Source organism: Primulina tabacum, chromosome 1 (genome assembly GCF_025594145.1).
Source record: "Primulina tabacum isolate GXHZ01 chromosome 1, ASM2559414v2, whole genome shotgun sequence".
NCBI classification, from domain to species: domain Eukaryota; kingdom Viridiplantae; phylum Streptophyta; class Magnoliopsida; order Lamiales; family Gesneriaceae; genus Primulina; species Primulina tabacum.
The window spans coordinates 56748843-56767539 of NC_134550.1; the positions used below are offsets into that span (position 1 = coordinate 56748843).

An 18697-nucleotide genomic window follows, 5' to 3' on the forward strand; every position below is an offset into this window, starting at 1 on the left:
TATTTGAAAGAAATATCTTTGTTATTGTGGATGGTCTTGTGAAATCTATATTTAATGATCAATATAGTATTTAATATTATATTTATAATTAACTGACATACGGCTATCTGACCTATAAATTTCACAACACAGGATAATCATGTCATTCGATCTGTTCTTACGTTTAATTAATACCTCTGGGGTAGAAACAAACTCAATGTATGCGAATTTAAATATGTTTGTATTGATTTATTATGAAGTGATAGAGAGAGGTGTCCATATCGGAAGAAATCTGAATGTGGTTGGCTAATAGCTATGGGAAATTTGGAACATCAAATTTTGCCCTCTGTTTTTTTATTAGGAAAGACTAAAGAGCACGTTCCACATCCACAGTAGCACCATATTATATTATGACAACTTATGCCACGCTTTAAATATGGAGTGCTTCCTCAAAAAAAAAATTATATATCACATTCCACTCAAAAAAGAAAGATATTTTCGTATCTACAAAAACATCATAAAACAAACCCAAGCATAGCATGAATATGTGGATCTCAGGTTAGTCCTGCAACAATTTCAATACCTAGAGAACAAAATGGGAAAAAAGAAACAGAAAGTAGGGGGGCATAGCAGATGGATTGAAACATCAACTTCTATACTGAGTGTTCATTTGAAAGTAGTAAAATAGTCTACAACCAAAGTAAGATGGGATGTAAGATGGGTCAATCTGGAAAAAACATAGCAGCCGAAAGTACAACTGCACGTAGCAGGTATTGACTGATCATCATCATTTATTTATGTCAGCATACACAAATTTCCGATCTCCCCCGTAACCACAAGATCAAAAGCATATTTTCATGAACTTGGGGTTCCATCCTCTGGTTGGGCAGTATTTCCGTCTACGCACACAAAAAATTTCTCCCTCATCTTTTATACAGCATTTCTCTAGTAAAAGTTGAAACATGGAAAAATAGCAAATCATGCACCTTCACCTTCACCTTCTGATGGAGCGCAAGGAGACTTGCGGTACCGAGTTTGCTGTTGAGTTGGCTGAACATCACATGAAAATAAGTCATTATCGGTAGAAAGGTAAATGTGATCAAAGAAATTCGTCAGAGACTCTTAATGGTCAAGGTCCAATGTCAATTCTTAGAAGATGAAATTTAAAAAGTATCACGGTGCAGTCACATTCAATTTCTTACCCTTCTTCATGAATACTTTTATCTTTGCTGCATCCGTTTTGGCATTGCAATATCATTATGAACAAAATCAAGCAAGAAAATCCTACTTCTACTTGGATTGGAAAGTGACTTCCAATTTTATATACCTTTGTAACCAAATACAGATAACAAGCATAGTGCACCAAAAGAATACAAAAGTATTCACAGCAGAATATTTAGCATGGAAAGAAGAAAAGCTCTAAATGAGTAGATTTCATAATACATATCACCTATAGATTTTCATATCGATAATTACCTGTAACTTAGGCCGGAGAGCCTCGAGTGGTCCTTTTGGTTTCTCAACACCTTGCTGTGCCCATGTAACATTAGTAAACACAGGCTAAAATGCATTTCAGGTTTCAAGCATGGAAAAATAGGCGCAGATTCAAAAAAGCAAGTACCTTCCCTAGAGCCCAATCAGCAGAATCAAAATAAGCACGCTCATGATCCTGGCATCATAAATTTACATTTCAGAAAAGAACCATCGAGATTCTTTCGAAACATATGCTGGAAGTTTACCTTAGAAATTAGTGGTGGTTTCTTGGGGATTATTCCTCCATATTTCTTCTTGACGGCTTCATCCTGAAAATAACATTAACATAGAATAAGACTTAAATGAATAAGAAGTTGAAAAGTACCCCAAAATGAACGTGATGTGAGCACAACCTCCTGGTGTGTTGATGACATGGACTTGTCAGCATCCTCCATAGCACCATCTGTTTGTTCTTTTACTTCCTCAGTTCCTGACATAATCTCCCTATAAGCCTACAAAAATTCCTCCAGAACAAATCAGTGGTTTCATAGGAAAAACTAATCTTTAAAAAGTTCACTAAGTCGAGATGGAAATACCATTTCAAAAAAGAAAAAATTATCAGTGTTTCATAAGAAAACTAATATTTGAAAACAAGACAAAGTCAACAAATGTAAACAAATGGTATCTATATAACAGAAAAAAGTTAATATCTTTCCACTATGAACTCGCCCATGAAATTCACGGATAGGAAAACTGATAAATTTTTAAACCTCGGATTGATTGATAAAGGCTGAAGAATTTACAGTTAAGGTAAAACTAATTGAACCCATGGTCAAATTGGATGTGTTCTAAAAATGTATGGTAACAATCTTACACAACTACTCAAAAAATGGAATTCCTGGTAGTTCTAATAAATCACGAAGAATACAATAAATTCCTCACAAGTCACAAGTCAAAGGTAATCGCCACTTTATGTCACTACTTTAACACACTAAACAAATTGGTAGGAAGAACTCTCCATTCTCATAAACCATTTTTTATCATTCTCAATCTTCACTGCGCTCCAACAATCCAGAAGTAAACTTTTTTTCAAAGAAAAAAAGCCAAAATTAGCACTCTGGAGCTACATACAATTATAAGCAGTTGATTGACCAAAAAATAACTACCTAGATCGTAGGAAAGCTATCTTGTGATGCATTATCATCAAAGATTCATTCGCAGAAAAATAAAGATTCACCATCCATAAAACCGCTGCAGCATATTCAGCTACGTCATTACAGATCCCGAGAGATCTCAAGAAAAATAATTAAATCAATCTTCACATAATCATACAGACATGAAAATGAAAACAAGTTATATGTGTGAATAATTAGCGATCAATCACACTTTATGCAGAAAATTAGAGAATTAACAAACATATGAACTGAGAAAATAAGAGAATTAAACAAACATGCAAACTGAAAAATGAGAGATCAAAAAGATAAAGTTTACCTCAAGTCCGCCGCTAGCTCCTTAGATCGATTGTGTTCGTTGATGTGCTGGCGTTACGATTGAATCAAAATGGAGAACAAGTTACCTTGAAGAGAGAGAAGGCGTGTGAGAAATTTACACATTTGACCTTGAATATCTTTTTATAATTGCATACTATTTTCGAATGAACAGAGAGTCGATCTCATGAATTTTTATCTGTGAGATTGATCAACTCTACCGATATTCACAATAAAAAGTAATATTATTAGCATAAAAAGGAATAGTTTTTCGTTAATGACCCAAACAAGAGATCTGTCTCACAAAATACGACCCGTGAAACCGTCTCACACAAATTTTTGTTTTATTTTTTTTCAAATGATAAATTTAAAAAGTTTATTTGAGGATGACTTTAAATTAAATATCATGGTTTAATCATTTTGAATAATATAAAGTTGTGGATAGTGAATTCTCTTTCAAATATATATAAAAAAAATGTTTTTATAGTCTGATTAAAAATATTAGTCGAAAAACCAAACATATAAATAAATTCATATTTTATTCTTATTTAATGAATTAATAACATCATAGAAAATTGTTAGGAATAATTAATATATTAATTACAAATATATTGGTAAAAAAAAATATAATGAATGCTTGCAAAAGTAGGCACTTGACCGTACATTGGAATTTGAAAGTCACTGGATCGGAGTACACATATAACTGACCAATCAACCTGAAAATAGGAACATTCAGTCAATTTCATAATTTGATGAAACTACTTGATGGATGAATGAGTGTTGAATTCTTGTTTTCATTTGTAATATTAAAGTAGGAGAACGAGTTTGCCGATGATGATTGATCAAGAGTTATTAGGACTTTGATTCTACAAACTCTTCTCCATCAGCTCCAACAGCAATTAAATCAAAAAAATAAAATTTATTAACAAAAATTATTATTTTATTTATACTAAAAATAATAGTGGAGTGAGTACTAAATTTCAAAGAAAGTACTTGAGAGGAAGCCGCCCACGTGGCTCTGCCGCCTTTTTCTCTGTGTCGGCAAGTACCGCACTCGAAGCACAATGCACACAAAGCCGCGTGGGCTTTCTGTTTATCTCTCTCACCTGTTTGACTTAAACAAAAGTCAACCGAATCAGAGCATCTGATTCAAATATCAAATTTTTTTTTTTTCAAAATAAAATAAAATTACACTAATACTGACAAATTATAAAAAAAAATTTGAATCCGATTAAATCTTTTTTTATTCTAAAAAAATGTCATTTTATATGTTCATATAAATGTATATCTAACATTACTTTGAATAATATATAAAAATAATATTTTTCTAAATATGTCAGAGAAGAAAGCATAATCAAATTACATAGTGTAAGATTCTAATTTTGTTCAATTTAATTTTCCCACTTAATCAGATAAGTTGCTAAATGCAATAAATACATGTAACTGAGTGCAAATTATTATATTCGTTTTATTTGAGATTAAATATATCATAAAAATATATTTTTTTGTTTTGAAAAATTAACGAACTCAATTGTTCGGAACATCAATTCGTCAACCATAAGTGCTCTCCATTATTAAATATTAGTGATCACGCACACATGTTACGTGCGACATAATACATGAATATTATGTATTGCACATAATTTATTCTCAAAGTTTTTGATTTAATTATAACATTTTACAGATTAAATTAAATATAACATGAAATTTAATAACATTATTTTTTGTAATTATAAAATGTGAAAATTCAAGAAATAAATACATAAAAAAACAATTTTGAATCTAAGAAAAAAACTTGACCAAAAAATAGTTATTATTTGAGTCTCTTTATTAATATTGTAGATAAATGAAATTGTTCTCTTTGTTTTTTTAGAAACCCTACATTATTCTTTTTCCCCACCCAAAGACTGCGCCTTCTCTTGTCTTTTCATATCTGACCAAAAGAAGCAGGAAAATGGAGGACGATTGGGATCTGCACGCTGTGGTAAGAGGCTGCGGCTCCACCTCCACCTCCACCTCCACCACCGCCAGTTCCACGGCCACCATCGCCGCTATCCCAAATCCCTCGGATTATCTTTTTACCACTAATTTCCAACAAAATTCCAACACTTCCGCTGCTTACTGTCAAGATCTGTTTCAACACAAGAGGGAGAGCTTCAATATTGAAGACCTGCATGATCTATGCAAACCATTTTTCCCAAGATCACAGCAGCCATCTCCACAAATACGATCTGTTGTTTCTCCAAAAAGTTTACCCATTTCACCGCTCTCTGTTCTTGGGGGGTTTCAAGGGCTGTCATCGTCGGAGCAACAGCAGCAGCAACTAGCGCAACGATTACTCCAACAGACTCAGATTACGCAAAAGCAGCTGCTCATATCTGTTGCTAATGCCTCAAAAGCTACTAATCTTTCACAGAATCCTAGTTCGAGGTCGGCCAAAAGAATTAGGTAAAATTATATTTGTACACTTGAAGTTGAAATTTATAGCTTTGAAATGATTTGTTGGAGAACGGGAGAAAATATCGGTGTTGGTGGTTCACTTTTCCGGCTCTGAGTTTCGGTTTTTTCTTCTTTTTTCTCGGTTGATTATTGTGTAGGAAGAACAGTTTGAAGAGGGTTTGTCATGTTCCGGCAGAGAGCTTATCATCTGATATGTGGTCTTGGAGAAAATATGGGCAAAAACCCATTAAAGGTTCACCCTATCCAAGGTTTGGTTCTTCGATTTTCAATTCAATCATTCCTCTTTCATTTTTCATTAAATTCGAAAACTATGTTTCTATTTTAATTATTGCCTATTTTCAGAAAGTTGGCGTTTCTCGAGTATTTGTAATTTGATTGACAATAGTTTTTCTTTTTGTGGTTGACAAACAGGGGATACTATAAATGCAGCACCGCGAAAGGCTGTATGGCAAGAAAACAAGTGGAGCGGAATAAATCCAACCCGGGAATGTTTATCGTCACCTACACAGCCGAGCACAACCACCCTATTCCCACACACCGAAACTCACTCGCCTGCAGCACCCGCCAGAAGCCGGCGGCGGCGGAGGAAAATCCCAGCTCCGAAAACCCTGACAAACCGTCTTCCTCTCCTCCAACGTCACCGCCAGAAGACCTCTCTCAGACGCCTGGAATGTTAGAGAGCAGCAAGGAGGAGTTGGCAGAAGCTGAGGATGACGATTTAAGCGTTTCTGACCTGGCGTTGGAAGATGATTTCTTCGAGGGTTTGGAGGATTTAGCTGAACCTGACCCCGGAGAATGTATCGACGATCAGTTCCCGACGGACCTACAGTTCCCTTAGCTCGACCGGCATACAACCAACGCCGGCGGCGGTTGACTTTGTGAAGGAAAAAGGATTTACTTTCCCTCTGACATATTGTGCTTTTTTCATTTTTTCCTTTTTCTAGGCAACCCAGACGACTGCCGTAAAGAATCTCGAGATCACAATATTTTTTGTCATCATCTCACAACACGTATCATATAGAAGAGCCTTTGACTTTAAAAACAAAAAGGAAAATAAGATTCGGGCCTACCCGTTTCAAGAATTTTAGAATGCTGGCTTGAATTCCTTGTAAAAATTACATGAAATTCTAGATTCTTATTTGTTTGTTGGGTTTGCCTTTTGGTTTTATATACGAAATCTGAATAAACAGAACAAATAAATTGAATAAAATTAAAAAACAAAAATAAAAGAATGACTGATATGTGGGTTTTGTAATTATTTAGGTTTCATCAATTTGACTTTCTACTGTAATATTTAACATTGGATAAAAATGTCGGGGGGCCAAATTATACTCGTCCAAGTCGACTATGTAGTAATAACTCCCGCTAAGGCTTATTTGGTCGCTTCACGAGTTACATAAGTAACGAAGGCAATCCACCAAATTTGGTTATTAGGTGTAAAAGTTCATCAAGGTGAAAGATCTGTGTAGAAACAATCAATAATAGCTCGATTTCATTATTTGTCAAAACTTTGGACAATCAAGAATTAAATTGTTTACATCTTGTATGTTGAAATAAAATCCCTTGTATGCAATCAACGATAGCTCGACTGCATTATTTGTCTTCCAAAAGAAGGCATTTCTAATTCAATACATTTCCCCCAACATTGGAGTTACACAACCTGATTCCATAGTTAATTGTCAACCAAAATTAATTTAATATGAAAATCAAATGTCAATTATGGTTGGGCGTGTAATTCTTTCGTTTACTGTGATGTTGTTGTAACCATTATCGTCTAGTTTGACAACTTTAGGCCAAATCTGAAACCATCAAATGAAGTACACATAGAACCCCATGTCTATATATATATATAGAGTTGTCTGATAAATATAGTGAGATATCGTCAAAATGAAAGTGCTAAAAAAGAAATAATCACATCATGTATGTATCGTTATTAAATGTTTAATAATGGATATATAAGGAATATAACATTAATGTAAAGTCTTTTTTATTTTTTTAATATTCAAATTCGAATATGATTTCTCTTAAGAATCTAAACTAGATTTAAATATCTACATTACTTATATCATTATATTTCATTTCGATTACGCAATTAGGTTTTGCATTACTTTTATATATTAGTATTTCATACGTGTGATGTATGAAATGTTATTTTATGTAATTAATTATTAAATTCAGTAAGTATGGGTGCTTGAATAATTACTTAAATTTTTTATATAATGTAATGAAAATATTTAAATTTTAAATATTATTATAAAAAATTATGGCATAAAAATGTTTGTACTATTTGAGATAACAATAAAAGGAAGATAAAAAAATTATATCGTTAACGTTTTTTTTTCCATTGTATTCAATATAAAATTTTATAAATTTTTTTCCATAATATTTTTAAAAAAACGATATTTTTCAAAAATCAAATTTCCCGTCATTCATTAGATGAATGAATTTTGATTAAAAATTATAATTATATTGAGAACATGTAAAAAAAACAAATATATACTAAAATTCTGATTAAGATTCATAATAGTACGTTCAAATGTATCATATAAATCTTCTACCGTCATATTGATTTTTTTACCATTGTATTCGATATCTTGAACGAGTGAAACTTTTGTTGACTTTTTTTTTTAATCATTGCATTAGATATCTTCGATGACCGAAATTTTTGTTGACTCTTACCATTGCATTAGATAAATTGAATAACGATGTTTTAGGCCTAAATAACAATCTGTTACGGCAAATGGCCCAACCCAATATTGGTTTCGTCGTGGTCACAAATGTCACACTCCATCTGTGGGGACCCGGACACTAATCAGTTCTTAATCGTCATCAGGATCAATTTACTAATCAAGTAATTAGGGTCATAATTTTTTTTTTTCTTTTTAATGCGGAATGTAGTGAAATCAAACTAATATACAACTCAGTATAAAATAAAGTACAAGTCCTGTACCGTCTACAAATCAGTAAAAACTAAGGTTCAACATCTAATTATCAAGTGCCAAAACCCTATATACATCAAAGTCCGAAGTCTCCACTCTATCACGATCTCTCCTCATCTCCTGGACCCTGATCCTGTCCCACCTGTTGTCATGTACACATACAAACAAGACAACAATCGGATAATTCCGGTGAGAATATAATCCCAGTATAAATCAACGAAACATGCAATCATATAAACAAATATAAAGCATGTAACAGATAACAGCAATATGTATCAAAATCTGAAACATAATCAATATCAGACTGTCGACAATACTCGCAACTCTACAATTCAGACTAGACTCAATCCTAGTCTAGGGATCCCGGTTTCCAGAAGTTGGCATTCCCATATCGACCAACAGTAATAGAAAAGACTCCAGTTCTATCCACGTCGATAGGGTATTGATCACCAGTAATAGAAGAATCTCTGATTCTATCCACATCGATATAGTATCGATCACCAGTAATAGAAGAAACTCCGATTCTATCCACATCGATATGATATCGATCATCAGTAACAGAAGAGTTACGATTCTATCCACATCGATACAGTACCGATCACCAGTAATAGAAGAAGCCACATTTCTATCCACATCGATAGCCAATCATCCGGTGACAGACTTTGGCACTATCGCCCATACACTATCTTGTGACATCGTGCAATGTGCCCGTGGCGATCCCGCCACTATCAGGCACTTCTGTCACAAGATTACTCGTCTAATACCTGCTATCTATAAATCAAGAGAACAAGTACATCAATCAAATCAATGCAAATATCAATGCAATAAAATAAAGTATGTGATTTAGGAAAACTCAAGTCTAAACCGACTTAAGTCGATCTCCGGATATCACATTGACTTATACCTTTCGTTCGTGGTTTCGGTCTGGAATTCAAACTTTGTCAATCCCTCGATCTGGCAATGGCAATATCAATAATATCATATTAATATACCGCTCAAACCAATTCCAATCTGATCAATAATTCAAAATCAACGGTATAACCGCACAATCCCGATATCCCGGTCAATATAACATCACCAGATAATAATTCCCTCAACTAATAATTGATACCAATACAATCTGATATCATATCTCAGTCAATTAACTTCAGAAATCATAACAATTCCATAATCAGTCCGTTTCTTAATCTGACTTCGATTCTATGATGTCTAACATGTCCAGAACATCATATATGAATTCCACGAATTTCTGACAATATCATAATTTCAAAACATGTCAAAACGTAGTAAAACTTACGTCCAGTTGTAGCCTGCGTTGATATGAACACAGTACCGAAGTCAGATTCAAAATCAGACGGACGGATTTTACACAATTGCGATCCTAAGATTCAAGGACAATTTTTCCCCAAAGTTTCCCCTTCGATTTCTCGTTTTCTGAAGTTTACGTATTTGCTTACATAGATATATATATATATACGTAACATGCATCAAGGAAAATGGCGCACCCTCCACGCGACACGTCTCGCGCATATGCGCGACATCTACCGGCGCATATGCGCGAGACCATATGTCTCGGCGCGTGATGTGCACAGTGCCTCGCGCATATGCGCACCCTCATTCGCCGCATATGCGCGAGGTACTCAAATTTCTGCCCAACTCTCTGCCACCCTTGCGCACATGCGCGGGTTCATGTCGCGCATATGCGCGAGGTCCTCTGGACATTTCGCGCATATGCGCCTGGCTGGTCGCGCATATGCGCGAGAGCTCATCCTCGCACATACATCTTTTTACACGTTATCTCAAATCGTGTCTCGGTTAATCATTTCATATTCACATAAAATTGTAAATAAATCATCGTTAATTACAGTGATTAATTCTCGGGCTTTACACCATCTATCTATCGCTATACTTTACTATTAATAATAGAAGATATCCTGTTGAAAGACTAAGTTTGGTAATGACATCTTTTAATTCCGGAACTCCTTTGATGCAGATGGGAGGACCGTGGAGACTGAGTCGGATTTCTCTGCCCTTTTTTCAACACATAATTAATTTTGAATATGCATTGTGTTGTGCACAACATTGCCATGATCCAACGGCTTAGAATCCTCATAATCTTCTTATTACAAATAATCGCATCATATGCAAGTATTATCGTGATACATTTATTTTTAAGTAAAAATAGATTATATTTTATTGTTGTAATTAAATGAGACACTCATAATCAGGCGTGACTTACTGATGTGCTTTTAAGAAGCAACGGTATCAAAACTCAGGAGGCCCCCTTCCGCAGAGCAAAAAATAAATTAGTTTTACTTTCACAGCCTCTTAGAATATTGGAACTGAAATTGGCCAACCATCTTCGTACGTGTAGGCAAAAAATTTAATTTTCAGGTATAAAGAAATGAGATACGGATCCAGGCTGTCTCGATACTTACATTTGACGAATCATAAAAACAAACAAAACTGCGTTCCTCTCTTCTTGTCCTGTGATATTCCCGGATGGAGGATGGGCTCGCTCGCTCTCGATAGCCCATCTCGGGGAAAGCCCAGCACTCAGAGGAGCACTTGAAGTCGCCCATGGGAGGTCATCCGGGAGGTCATCCGAGCTGACCTCCTAAAATCAGCAGGTCCGACGATTGGAGAGGGCGGCCGACCTCCCACGCCGACTTCCCAACAAGAAGCCGAGCCGACCTCCGACATGGCGATATTGGGACGATTGGAGACGTGTTGGCCGAGCTCCCGAGCCGAGCTCCCGAGCCGAGCTCTCTCAAGGTCTTGGCTTCAGGCGGGCGCATACCTGCGAAAGCTCTTAATCAGATATTAAGCGCGTAGCCCACGGAGATCAAAGCCCGGAAAGGTAAAAGCCCATTAAAAGATCTAATTAAATCTGGCACGATATCTAAATCAAATCGGGGCAGAATCTAATCAAATCTTCCGAAGATTCTGAAGATCTAAACCTACCAAAACTAGGACTCTGGGGTTCACCTATAAATACCAGGTTTCATTGACTCTTATATTCATTCAATTTTCACATATTCACATTCTCTCTGCACACACATTACTCTCTCAGTTTTCCGTTCTCTGACTTGAGCGTCGGAGGGGCTGCGCCGGAACAACCTTCCGGCCCCCTTCTAACACTCTTGTTTGTGTTTCTTGATTTCGAGGTGCTGGATCTGAGCTCCATGGGTGACGTGCCGACCTCCCAGCCAGCGTACCAAGGTTTGATCCGAGCTCCCCAAGCGAAGATCTGACCTCCCAGCTAGCATCACCGATTCCAGCAATATCAATTGGGCCCGTCTGTGAGAAAATACTGAGAAGACGTAGACATGTGGGGACGAACAGGTAGAAGAACAGGCCCTGCACGTGGTAACCGAGGTCCCGAAGGTGGCAACCAAGGCCATGCAGGTGGCCACCGAGGTCCTGAAGGTGGCAACCAGGGCCGTGCAGGTGGCAACCGAGGTCCTGAAGGGGGTCAAGGTAGAGGCGTGGCTGATCTTAGTTTAGACCAGTTGGCCCAGTTGATTAATCGGTCTGTGGAAGAGGCCCTCCGTCGAAACCGGACTCCATCACCACCGCCACAACAACCTCCCCCTCCTCCTCCTCCTCCTCCTCCCCCTCCTCCCGAGCACATAGAAGCCATTTGGGAGGAAGTCAGAAGGCTTGGCAGGCAAATGGGGGGCCGACCTCCGTTGCTGGACAGAGAAAGCCCACTCTCTCCTGAAATACTGAATGAGGACCTCCCCGTTAATTTCCGTCAGCCGACCATTAAAGATTATGATGGGAGTACTGACCCTGAAGAACACCTGGGGAGGTTTAGCAATTCCGCCCTGCTCCATCGATACTCAGATGGTGTCAAATGTCGGGTCTTCCTCACCACCCTGGTAGGACCCGTTCAGAGGTGGTTCGATCTGCTCCCACCACATTCCATTACCAGCTTCCGAGAATTTAGCATCCTTTTCATGAACCAGTATGCTACGAGCAAAAGATATTTGAAAACGTCATTAGGTTTGTTCAGTTTAAAACAAGGAGATGCAGATTCGCTGAGGGACTTCATTAGGCGATTCAACAGTGCAGCCTTGGAGGTCCCTGCGGCAGCAACAGAAACCTTGGTGAACGCCTTCACGCAAGGGCTAAGAGGGGGGCAATTTTTCAATTCCTTGGTGAAAAAACCCCCCCAAAGTTATGATGAGCTCCTGAGCCGGGCTGAGAAATATGTAAACCTTGAGGACGCACAAAGGCAAAGGCGAGTGGATATCCGACCCGGTGATAAAGATAAGGGGAAGGAGAAAGTGGAACCAAGTAGGAAGAGGCATGCAGAAAGAACAGAGGAAAGGGGCCGAGGTCCTGGACCTTTCCCGTATGCCCCGTTGGCCATGAGTTTGGAAAGAGCTATGGCGATTTGCGAAGAAAGAAGAAAGCTGGAGCGCCCGAAACAAGCCAAAAAGGGGCCGCGTTTACCTCCCTCAGACAAGTTCTGTGAGTTCCATCAAGAGTACGGTCATGTTACGAATGATTACCAGAAATTGGGGGAAGAGGTCCAAAGAATCATGCAAAGAGATCCTCACATGAAGAACCTCTTAGCCCGATTAGAAGGAAGGTTCCGAGATGATAGAAGGGATCGAGGACCTCCTGGGGTGAATCAGAGGCCACCACCCCGGGAGAACCGACCCAACCGGGGGGGTCGAGATGACCCCCCGCGGCATCAAGGACCTCAGGTCCAGCAGATTGCTAATGATCCGACCAGAGGTATAATCCATATGATAACGGGCGGCGCCACCGACGGAGATTCAGGCAGAGCTCGTAAGGCTCATGGTCGGAGATTGGAGAGTTTGGGGTTAGACCTTGCCCCCAAAGATGACCCCATCATTGGCTTCGGGCCGGATGATCTGAAAGGTGTTGTGGCGCCTCATAACGACGCCTTGTTAGTCACTCTTACTATCGCCAACTATGACGTCGCAAGAATCTTTGTTGACACCGGAAGCTCAGTTAATATTCTTTTCAAAAGAACCCTTGACCAAATGAAAGTGGAAGGTTTCGAGTTTGATCATATCTCTACGCCTTTATTTGGCTTCACAGGACATGCGGTCCAAACTGTAGGACAAATCATGCTCCCCTTATCTTTAGGGACGGGACCGCACCGCATCACAAAAATGACATGTTTTACTGTGGTGGATGCCCCTTCTTCTTACAATGGTATCCTTGGCCGACCTGCCCTGACCGACTTCCGAGCTGTAAGCTCCACCTACCATCAAAAGCTGAAATATCCTGTGGGGAATAAAGTAGGAGTCGTGGGGGGAGATCAAAAATCCTCACGACGTTGTTATGTAGATGAGGTAAGGCAGGAAGTCAAAAGATCTCGGACCGAAGTAGGGATGATTGTGACCCAACCAAATATGACCTCCAGAAGAGAGGTTCAACTTACATCAGAAGAGGATCCAGAAACGGTAGAAATAGGGGTCCAACAGTGTGTCAGAGTGGCGGCTGATCTTGATCCCGAAACTAAGCGTGATCTGTTGACTTGTTTGAAAACTAATCTAGATGTATTTGCTTGGTCCTCACAAGAGCTCTGTGGGATCAGCCCCAGGATAATGGAACACCGCCTCAACATACTTCCTGAAGCTCGGCCAGTCAAGCAGAAGAAAAGGCATTTTGGTCCCGAGAAGGACAAAGTGATAAAAGAGCACGTTGACGAGCTCCTCAAGGCAGGACATATTAGGGAGGTCTTTTTTCCAACATGGTTATCAAATGTGGTCTTGGTCCCCAAGAGCTCGGGAAAATGGAGAATGTGCGTCGACTTTAGAGATCTTAACAAGGCTTGCCCGAAAGACTGCTACCCCTTGCCGAGGATAGACCAACTAGTTGACTCCACCGCGGGTCATCAGTACTTATGTTTGATGGATGCTTATCAAGGATACCATCAGATCCCCCTAGCAGAGGAAGACCAGGACAAAGTAAGTTTCATCACCTCCGAAGGGACGTTCTGTTATGTGGTGATGCCTTTCGGGTTAAAAAATGCGGAAGCCACCTATCAGAGGCTCATGGACAAAGTTTTTTCAGCCCAGGTCGGAAGAAATGTGGAAGTTTATGTGGATGATATTCTTATAAAGTCCAAGAACTCAGCTGATCTCATAGAGGACCTCCGGGAGACCTTTGCCACTATAAGATCTTACGGGCTAAAACTGAACCCCCAAAAATGCACTTTCGGGGTCAAGAGTGGGAAGTTTCTTGGGTACATGGTAATGGAAAGGGGAATTGAGGCCAATCCTGAGAAAGCAAAAGCTATTCAATCTATGACACCTCCTGGGAATCTCCGGGAGGTCCAGAAGCTTGCCGGGAGAATCGCCGCTTTGTCACGATTCATTTCAAGAGCGGCGCATCGAAGTCTGCCCTTCTTCCGAGTCCTAAGGAAAGCTAAGAAGTTCGAGTGGATGAAGAATGCGTAAAGGCATTCGATGATCTAAAGAAGCATTTGGCAGAGCTCCCCATATTAGCCAAGCCATCCTCGGGGGAACCATTATATGTCTATCTCTCGGCCACTGAGATGGCTGTCAGTTCAGTCTTGGTCAGACAGAAAGGCACCGAACAAAGCCCCGTATATTACATCTCTCATGCCCTCAAGGGAGCGGAGCTCAGATATACAGTTGTGGAGAAGCTCGCTCTGGCTTTGGTCACAACAGCTCGAAGGCTAAGGCCTTATTTTCTATTTCACCCCATTATGGTCCTCACTAATAGTCCCCTCGGGAAGATAATGACTCATGCTGATATCTCGGGAAGATTAGTAAAATGGACCACCGAAATGGGAGAGTATGACATTCAATATGGACCCAGGACCGCAATAAAGGCACAAGCTTTGGCCGATTTTCTTGCTGAGACTTTGCATGTTGATATAGAAGATCTTTGGAAAGTATATGTGGATGGTTCATCCACCAATGAAGGCAGCGGAGTTGGTGTGTTATTGATCTCTCCGAAAGGGGATGAACTAAAGTTAGCGGTAAGACTAGACTTTAGGGCATCCAACAATGAGGTAGAATACGAAGCGGTCTTGGCGGGTCTAAGAGCAGCACGACAAGTCGGAGCTGCTCGGGTCCACATCTTCTCTGATTCTCAGCTGGTGGCCCACCAGATGAATGGATCCTATGACATCAAGAATGAAAGACTGATAGAATACGTAAAAGCAATGGAGGCCGCTAAAGAACTCTTTACAGAACTGGTTTTTAAACAGATCCCCAGGGAGAAGAATGATAGAGCTGACTCCCTCGCAAAAATGGCAAGCTCACTTCACAGTTGGAAATCAAGAGAGGTGGTAGTCCAAGTAGAACTAAGTCCTTCTTTGCACTACCCCTCTCTTGAGCACGAAGACAATGACTGGTGCGCCGAGCTATCGGATTACATGAAAGATGGAGTGCTCCCCGAAGATCCGAAAAAGGCATACAGGATGAAGCGAAGGAGCCTTCGGTTTATAATGATTAACGGAACTCTTTACAAGAGGTCAGTCTCTCGGCCTCTTCTCAAGTGCTTGGGTCCCAAGCAATCTAACTATGTGCTAAGGGAGATTCATGAAGGCTGTTGCGGAAATCACCTGGGATCTTACTTCCTAGCGCGGAAGGCACTCTTGGCCGGATATTTCTGGCCCACTATGTTAAAAGACGCTCTAGCCATCGTCATCTCATGCGACAGCTGCCAACGTCATGCTAACCTCCAACATCAACCAGCTGCACTAATGAAAAGTATCGTGGCAGCCTGCCCGTTTGACCAATGGGGGATCGACATTGTGGGACCTTTTCCCACCGCCCCGGCTCAGAAAAAATTTTTGCTCGTTGCTATAGATTATTTTTCAAAATGGGTGGAGGCTGAGGCTTTGGCTAGGATAACTGAAAATGAGGTACTCAAATTTCTCTGGAAGAACATTGTTTGCAGGTTTGGGGTCCCGAGGAAGTTGATATCTGACAATGGAAGACAATTTCAAGGGAGCCGGGTCCAAGCCTGGTGTAAAGAGATGAAGATCCAGCAGCACTTCACCTCTGTGGCCTACCCTCAGTGCAATGGCCAAGTGGAGGTCACTAACAGGTCCCTAGTGCAGAGCCTGAAGACCAGACTTGGGAACGCAAAGGGTAATTGGGTGGAAGAGCTCCCCAGCGTGCTTTGGTTATACAGGACTACTCCTAAGATAGGCACGGGGGAGACGCCTTTCAGCCTGATCTATGGAAATGAAGCCGTGCTTCCGACGGAGATCGGTGAAGAGACGCCTCGCATGATATTCTATGATGAGCAAAACAATGAGAGACGAGCAGCAGACTTGGATTTCGTGGAAGAGAAGAGGGAAGCCGCGGCCATAAGGATGGAAGCTTACAAGAGACGCATAGCCCAAACCTACAATAAGAGGGTCATTCAGAGGAGCTTCCAGGTTGGAGACCTAGTTTGGAAGAAGGCTCAGGAAGAGAAGGTCGGAAAGCTCGATCCAAAATGGGACGGACCGTTCAAAGTGGTGGAAAAGCTCAGCTCAGGTGCCTATTACTTAGAAGACTGGACAGGGAAGAAATTGAAGAGGCCATGGAATGCTTATCACCTTCGCAAATATTATGCTTAGATATTGTTAGAAACTTTAGTTCTTTTTTTTTGTTCAGGTCATTTACTTTCGATGCAAGGACGTCAGGTTTTGAGTGCTTTATTCAGATACATTAATAAAATTATGCATTTTTGTTAGAAATTATTATTATTGCAGATAAGGGTTTTCACCCTCAATCAGTTCAGGAGCCCAGAGTTCACCTCATCTTGGTCACGCCAAGTATGATAAGGGTGAAGAGCCCAGAGCTCATCTCATCTTGGTCACGCCAAGTATGATAAGGGTTTTCACCCTCAATCAGTTCAGGAGCCCAGAGTTCACCTCATCTTGGTCACGCCAAGTATGAAAAGGGTTTTCACCCTCAGTCAGTTCAGGAGCCTCAGAGCTCACCTCATCTTGGTCACGCCAAGTATGTAGGGTTTTCACCCTCAGTCAGTTCAGGAGCCCAGAGCTTACCTCATCTTGGTCACGCCAAGCATGATAAGGGTTTCCACCCTCAGTCAGTTCAGGAGCCCAGAGCTCACCTCATCTTGGTCACGCCAAGTATGAAAAGGTTTTTCACCCTCAGTCAGTTCAGGAGCCCCAGAGCTCACCTCATCTTGGTCACGCCAAGTATAATAAGGGTGTCACCCTAAGTCAGTTCAGGAGCCCAGAGCTCACCTCATCTTGGTCACGGCAAGTATGAAAAGGGTTTTCACCCTCAGTCAATTCAGGAGCCCCAGAGCTCACCTCATCTTGGTTACGCCAAGTATGTAGAGTTTTCACTCTCAGTCAGTTCAGGAGCCCAGAGCTCACCTCATCTTGGTTACGCCAAGTATGAAGGGTTTTCACCCTCAATCAGTTCGGGAGCCCAGAGCTCACCTCATCTTGGTCACGCCAAGTATGATAAGGGTTTTCACCCTCAGTCACTTCAGGAGCCTAGAGCTCACCTCATCTTGGTTACGCCAAGTATGATAAGGGTTTTCACCCTCAATCAGTTCAGGAGCCCAGAGTTCACCTCATCTTGGTCACGCCAAGTATGATAAGGGTGAAGAGCCCAGAGCTCATCTCATCTTGGTCACGCCAAGTATGATAAGGGTTTTCACCCTCAATCAGTTCAGGAGCCCAGAGTTCACCTCATCTTGGTCACGCCAAGTATGAAAAGGGTTTTCACCCTCAGTCAGTTCAGGAGCCCCAGAGCTCACCTCATCTTGGTTACGCCAAGTATGTAGGGTTTTCACCCTCAGTCAGTTCAGGAGCCCAGAGCTCACCTCATCTTGGTCACGCCAAGTATGATAAGGGTTTTCACCCTCAGTCAGTTCAGGAGCCCAGAGCTTACCTCATCTTGGTCACGCCAAGTATGAAAAGGGTTTTCACCCTCAGTCAGTTCAGGAGCCCCAGAGCTCACCTCATCTTGGTCACGCCAAGTATAATAAGGGTTTCACCCTCAGTCAGTTCAGGAGCCCAGAGCTCACCTCATCTTGGTCACGCCAAGTATGAAAAGGGTTTTCACCCTCAGTCAGTTCAGGAGCCCCAGAGCTCACCTTATCTTGGTTACGCCAAGTATGTAGGGTTTTCACGCTCAGTCAGTTCAGGAGCCCAGAGCTCACCTCATCTTGGTCACGCCAAGTATGATAAGGGTGAAGAGCCCAGAGCTCATCTCATATTGGTCACGCCAAGTATGATAAGGGTTTTCACCCTCAATCAGTTCAGGAGCCCAGAGTTCACCTCATCTTGGTCACGCCAAGTATGATAAGGGTGAAGAGCCCAGAGCTCACCTCATCTTGGTCACGCCAAGTATGATAAGGGTTTTC

General features: G+C 40.7%; 4 protein-coding genes across 7 annotated transcripts in view; 2 read left to right on the top strand and 2 right to left on the bottom strand.

The window, feature by feature from the left end:
- LOC142513968 (uncharacterized) overlaps positions 1–18697 on the bottom strand; it is a 103663-nt gene that overhangs the window by 42630 nt on the left and 42336 nt on the right. The window lies entirely within an intron of this gene.
- LOC142552993 (uncharacterized) lies at positions 429–3055 on the bottom strand. Of its 3 annotated transcripts, none has more exons than XM_075662975.1 (7): positions 2944–3055; positions 1866–1964; positions 1719–1781; positions 1601–1648; positions 1456–1509; positions 978–1029; positions 429–878 (listed from the first exon to the last, which is right to left on the bottom strand). In XM_075662975.1, exons 2-7 carry the CDS (start codon positions 1947–1949, stop codon positions 835–837), a joined length of 345 nt encoding a protein of 114 aa, XP_075519090.1. In that variant the 5' UTR covers positions 1950–1964; positions 2944–3055; the 3' UTR covers positions 429–834. The 3 variants fall into 3 exon arrangements, with proteins under 3 accessions (XP_075519090.1, XP_075519080.1, XP_075519073.1); XM_075662965.1 differs by having other exon boundaries at positions 972–1029; XM_075662958.1 differs by having other exon boundaries at positions 966–1029.
- On the top strand, positions 4835–6568 carry LOC142520230 (WRKY transcription factor 22-like). Of its 2 annotated transcripts, none has more exons than XM_075623233.1 (3): positions 4835–5387; positions 5537–5647; positions 5811–6568. In XM_075623233.1, exons 1-3 carry the CDS (start codon positions 4894–4896, stop codon positions 6235–6237), a joined length of 1032 nt encoding a protein of 343 aa, XP_075479348.1. In that variant the 5' UTR covers positions 4835–4893; the 3' UTR covers positions 6238–6568. The 2 variants fall into 2 exon arrangements, with proteins under 2 accessions (XP_075479348.1, XP_075479350.1); XM_075623235.1 differs by having other exon boundaries at positions 4835–5382; positions 5535–5647.
- LOC142520930 (uncharacterized) lies at positions 11668–14784 on the top strand. Its single transcript, XM_075624093.1, has 2 exons — positions 11668–12975; positions 13057–14784. The coding sequence occupies exons 1-2, from the start codon at positions 11668–11670 to the stop codon at positions 14782–14784; spliced, it is 3036 nt and encodes a 1011-aa protein (XP_075480208.1).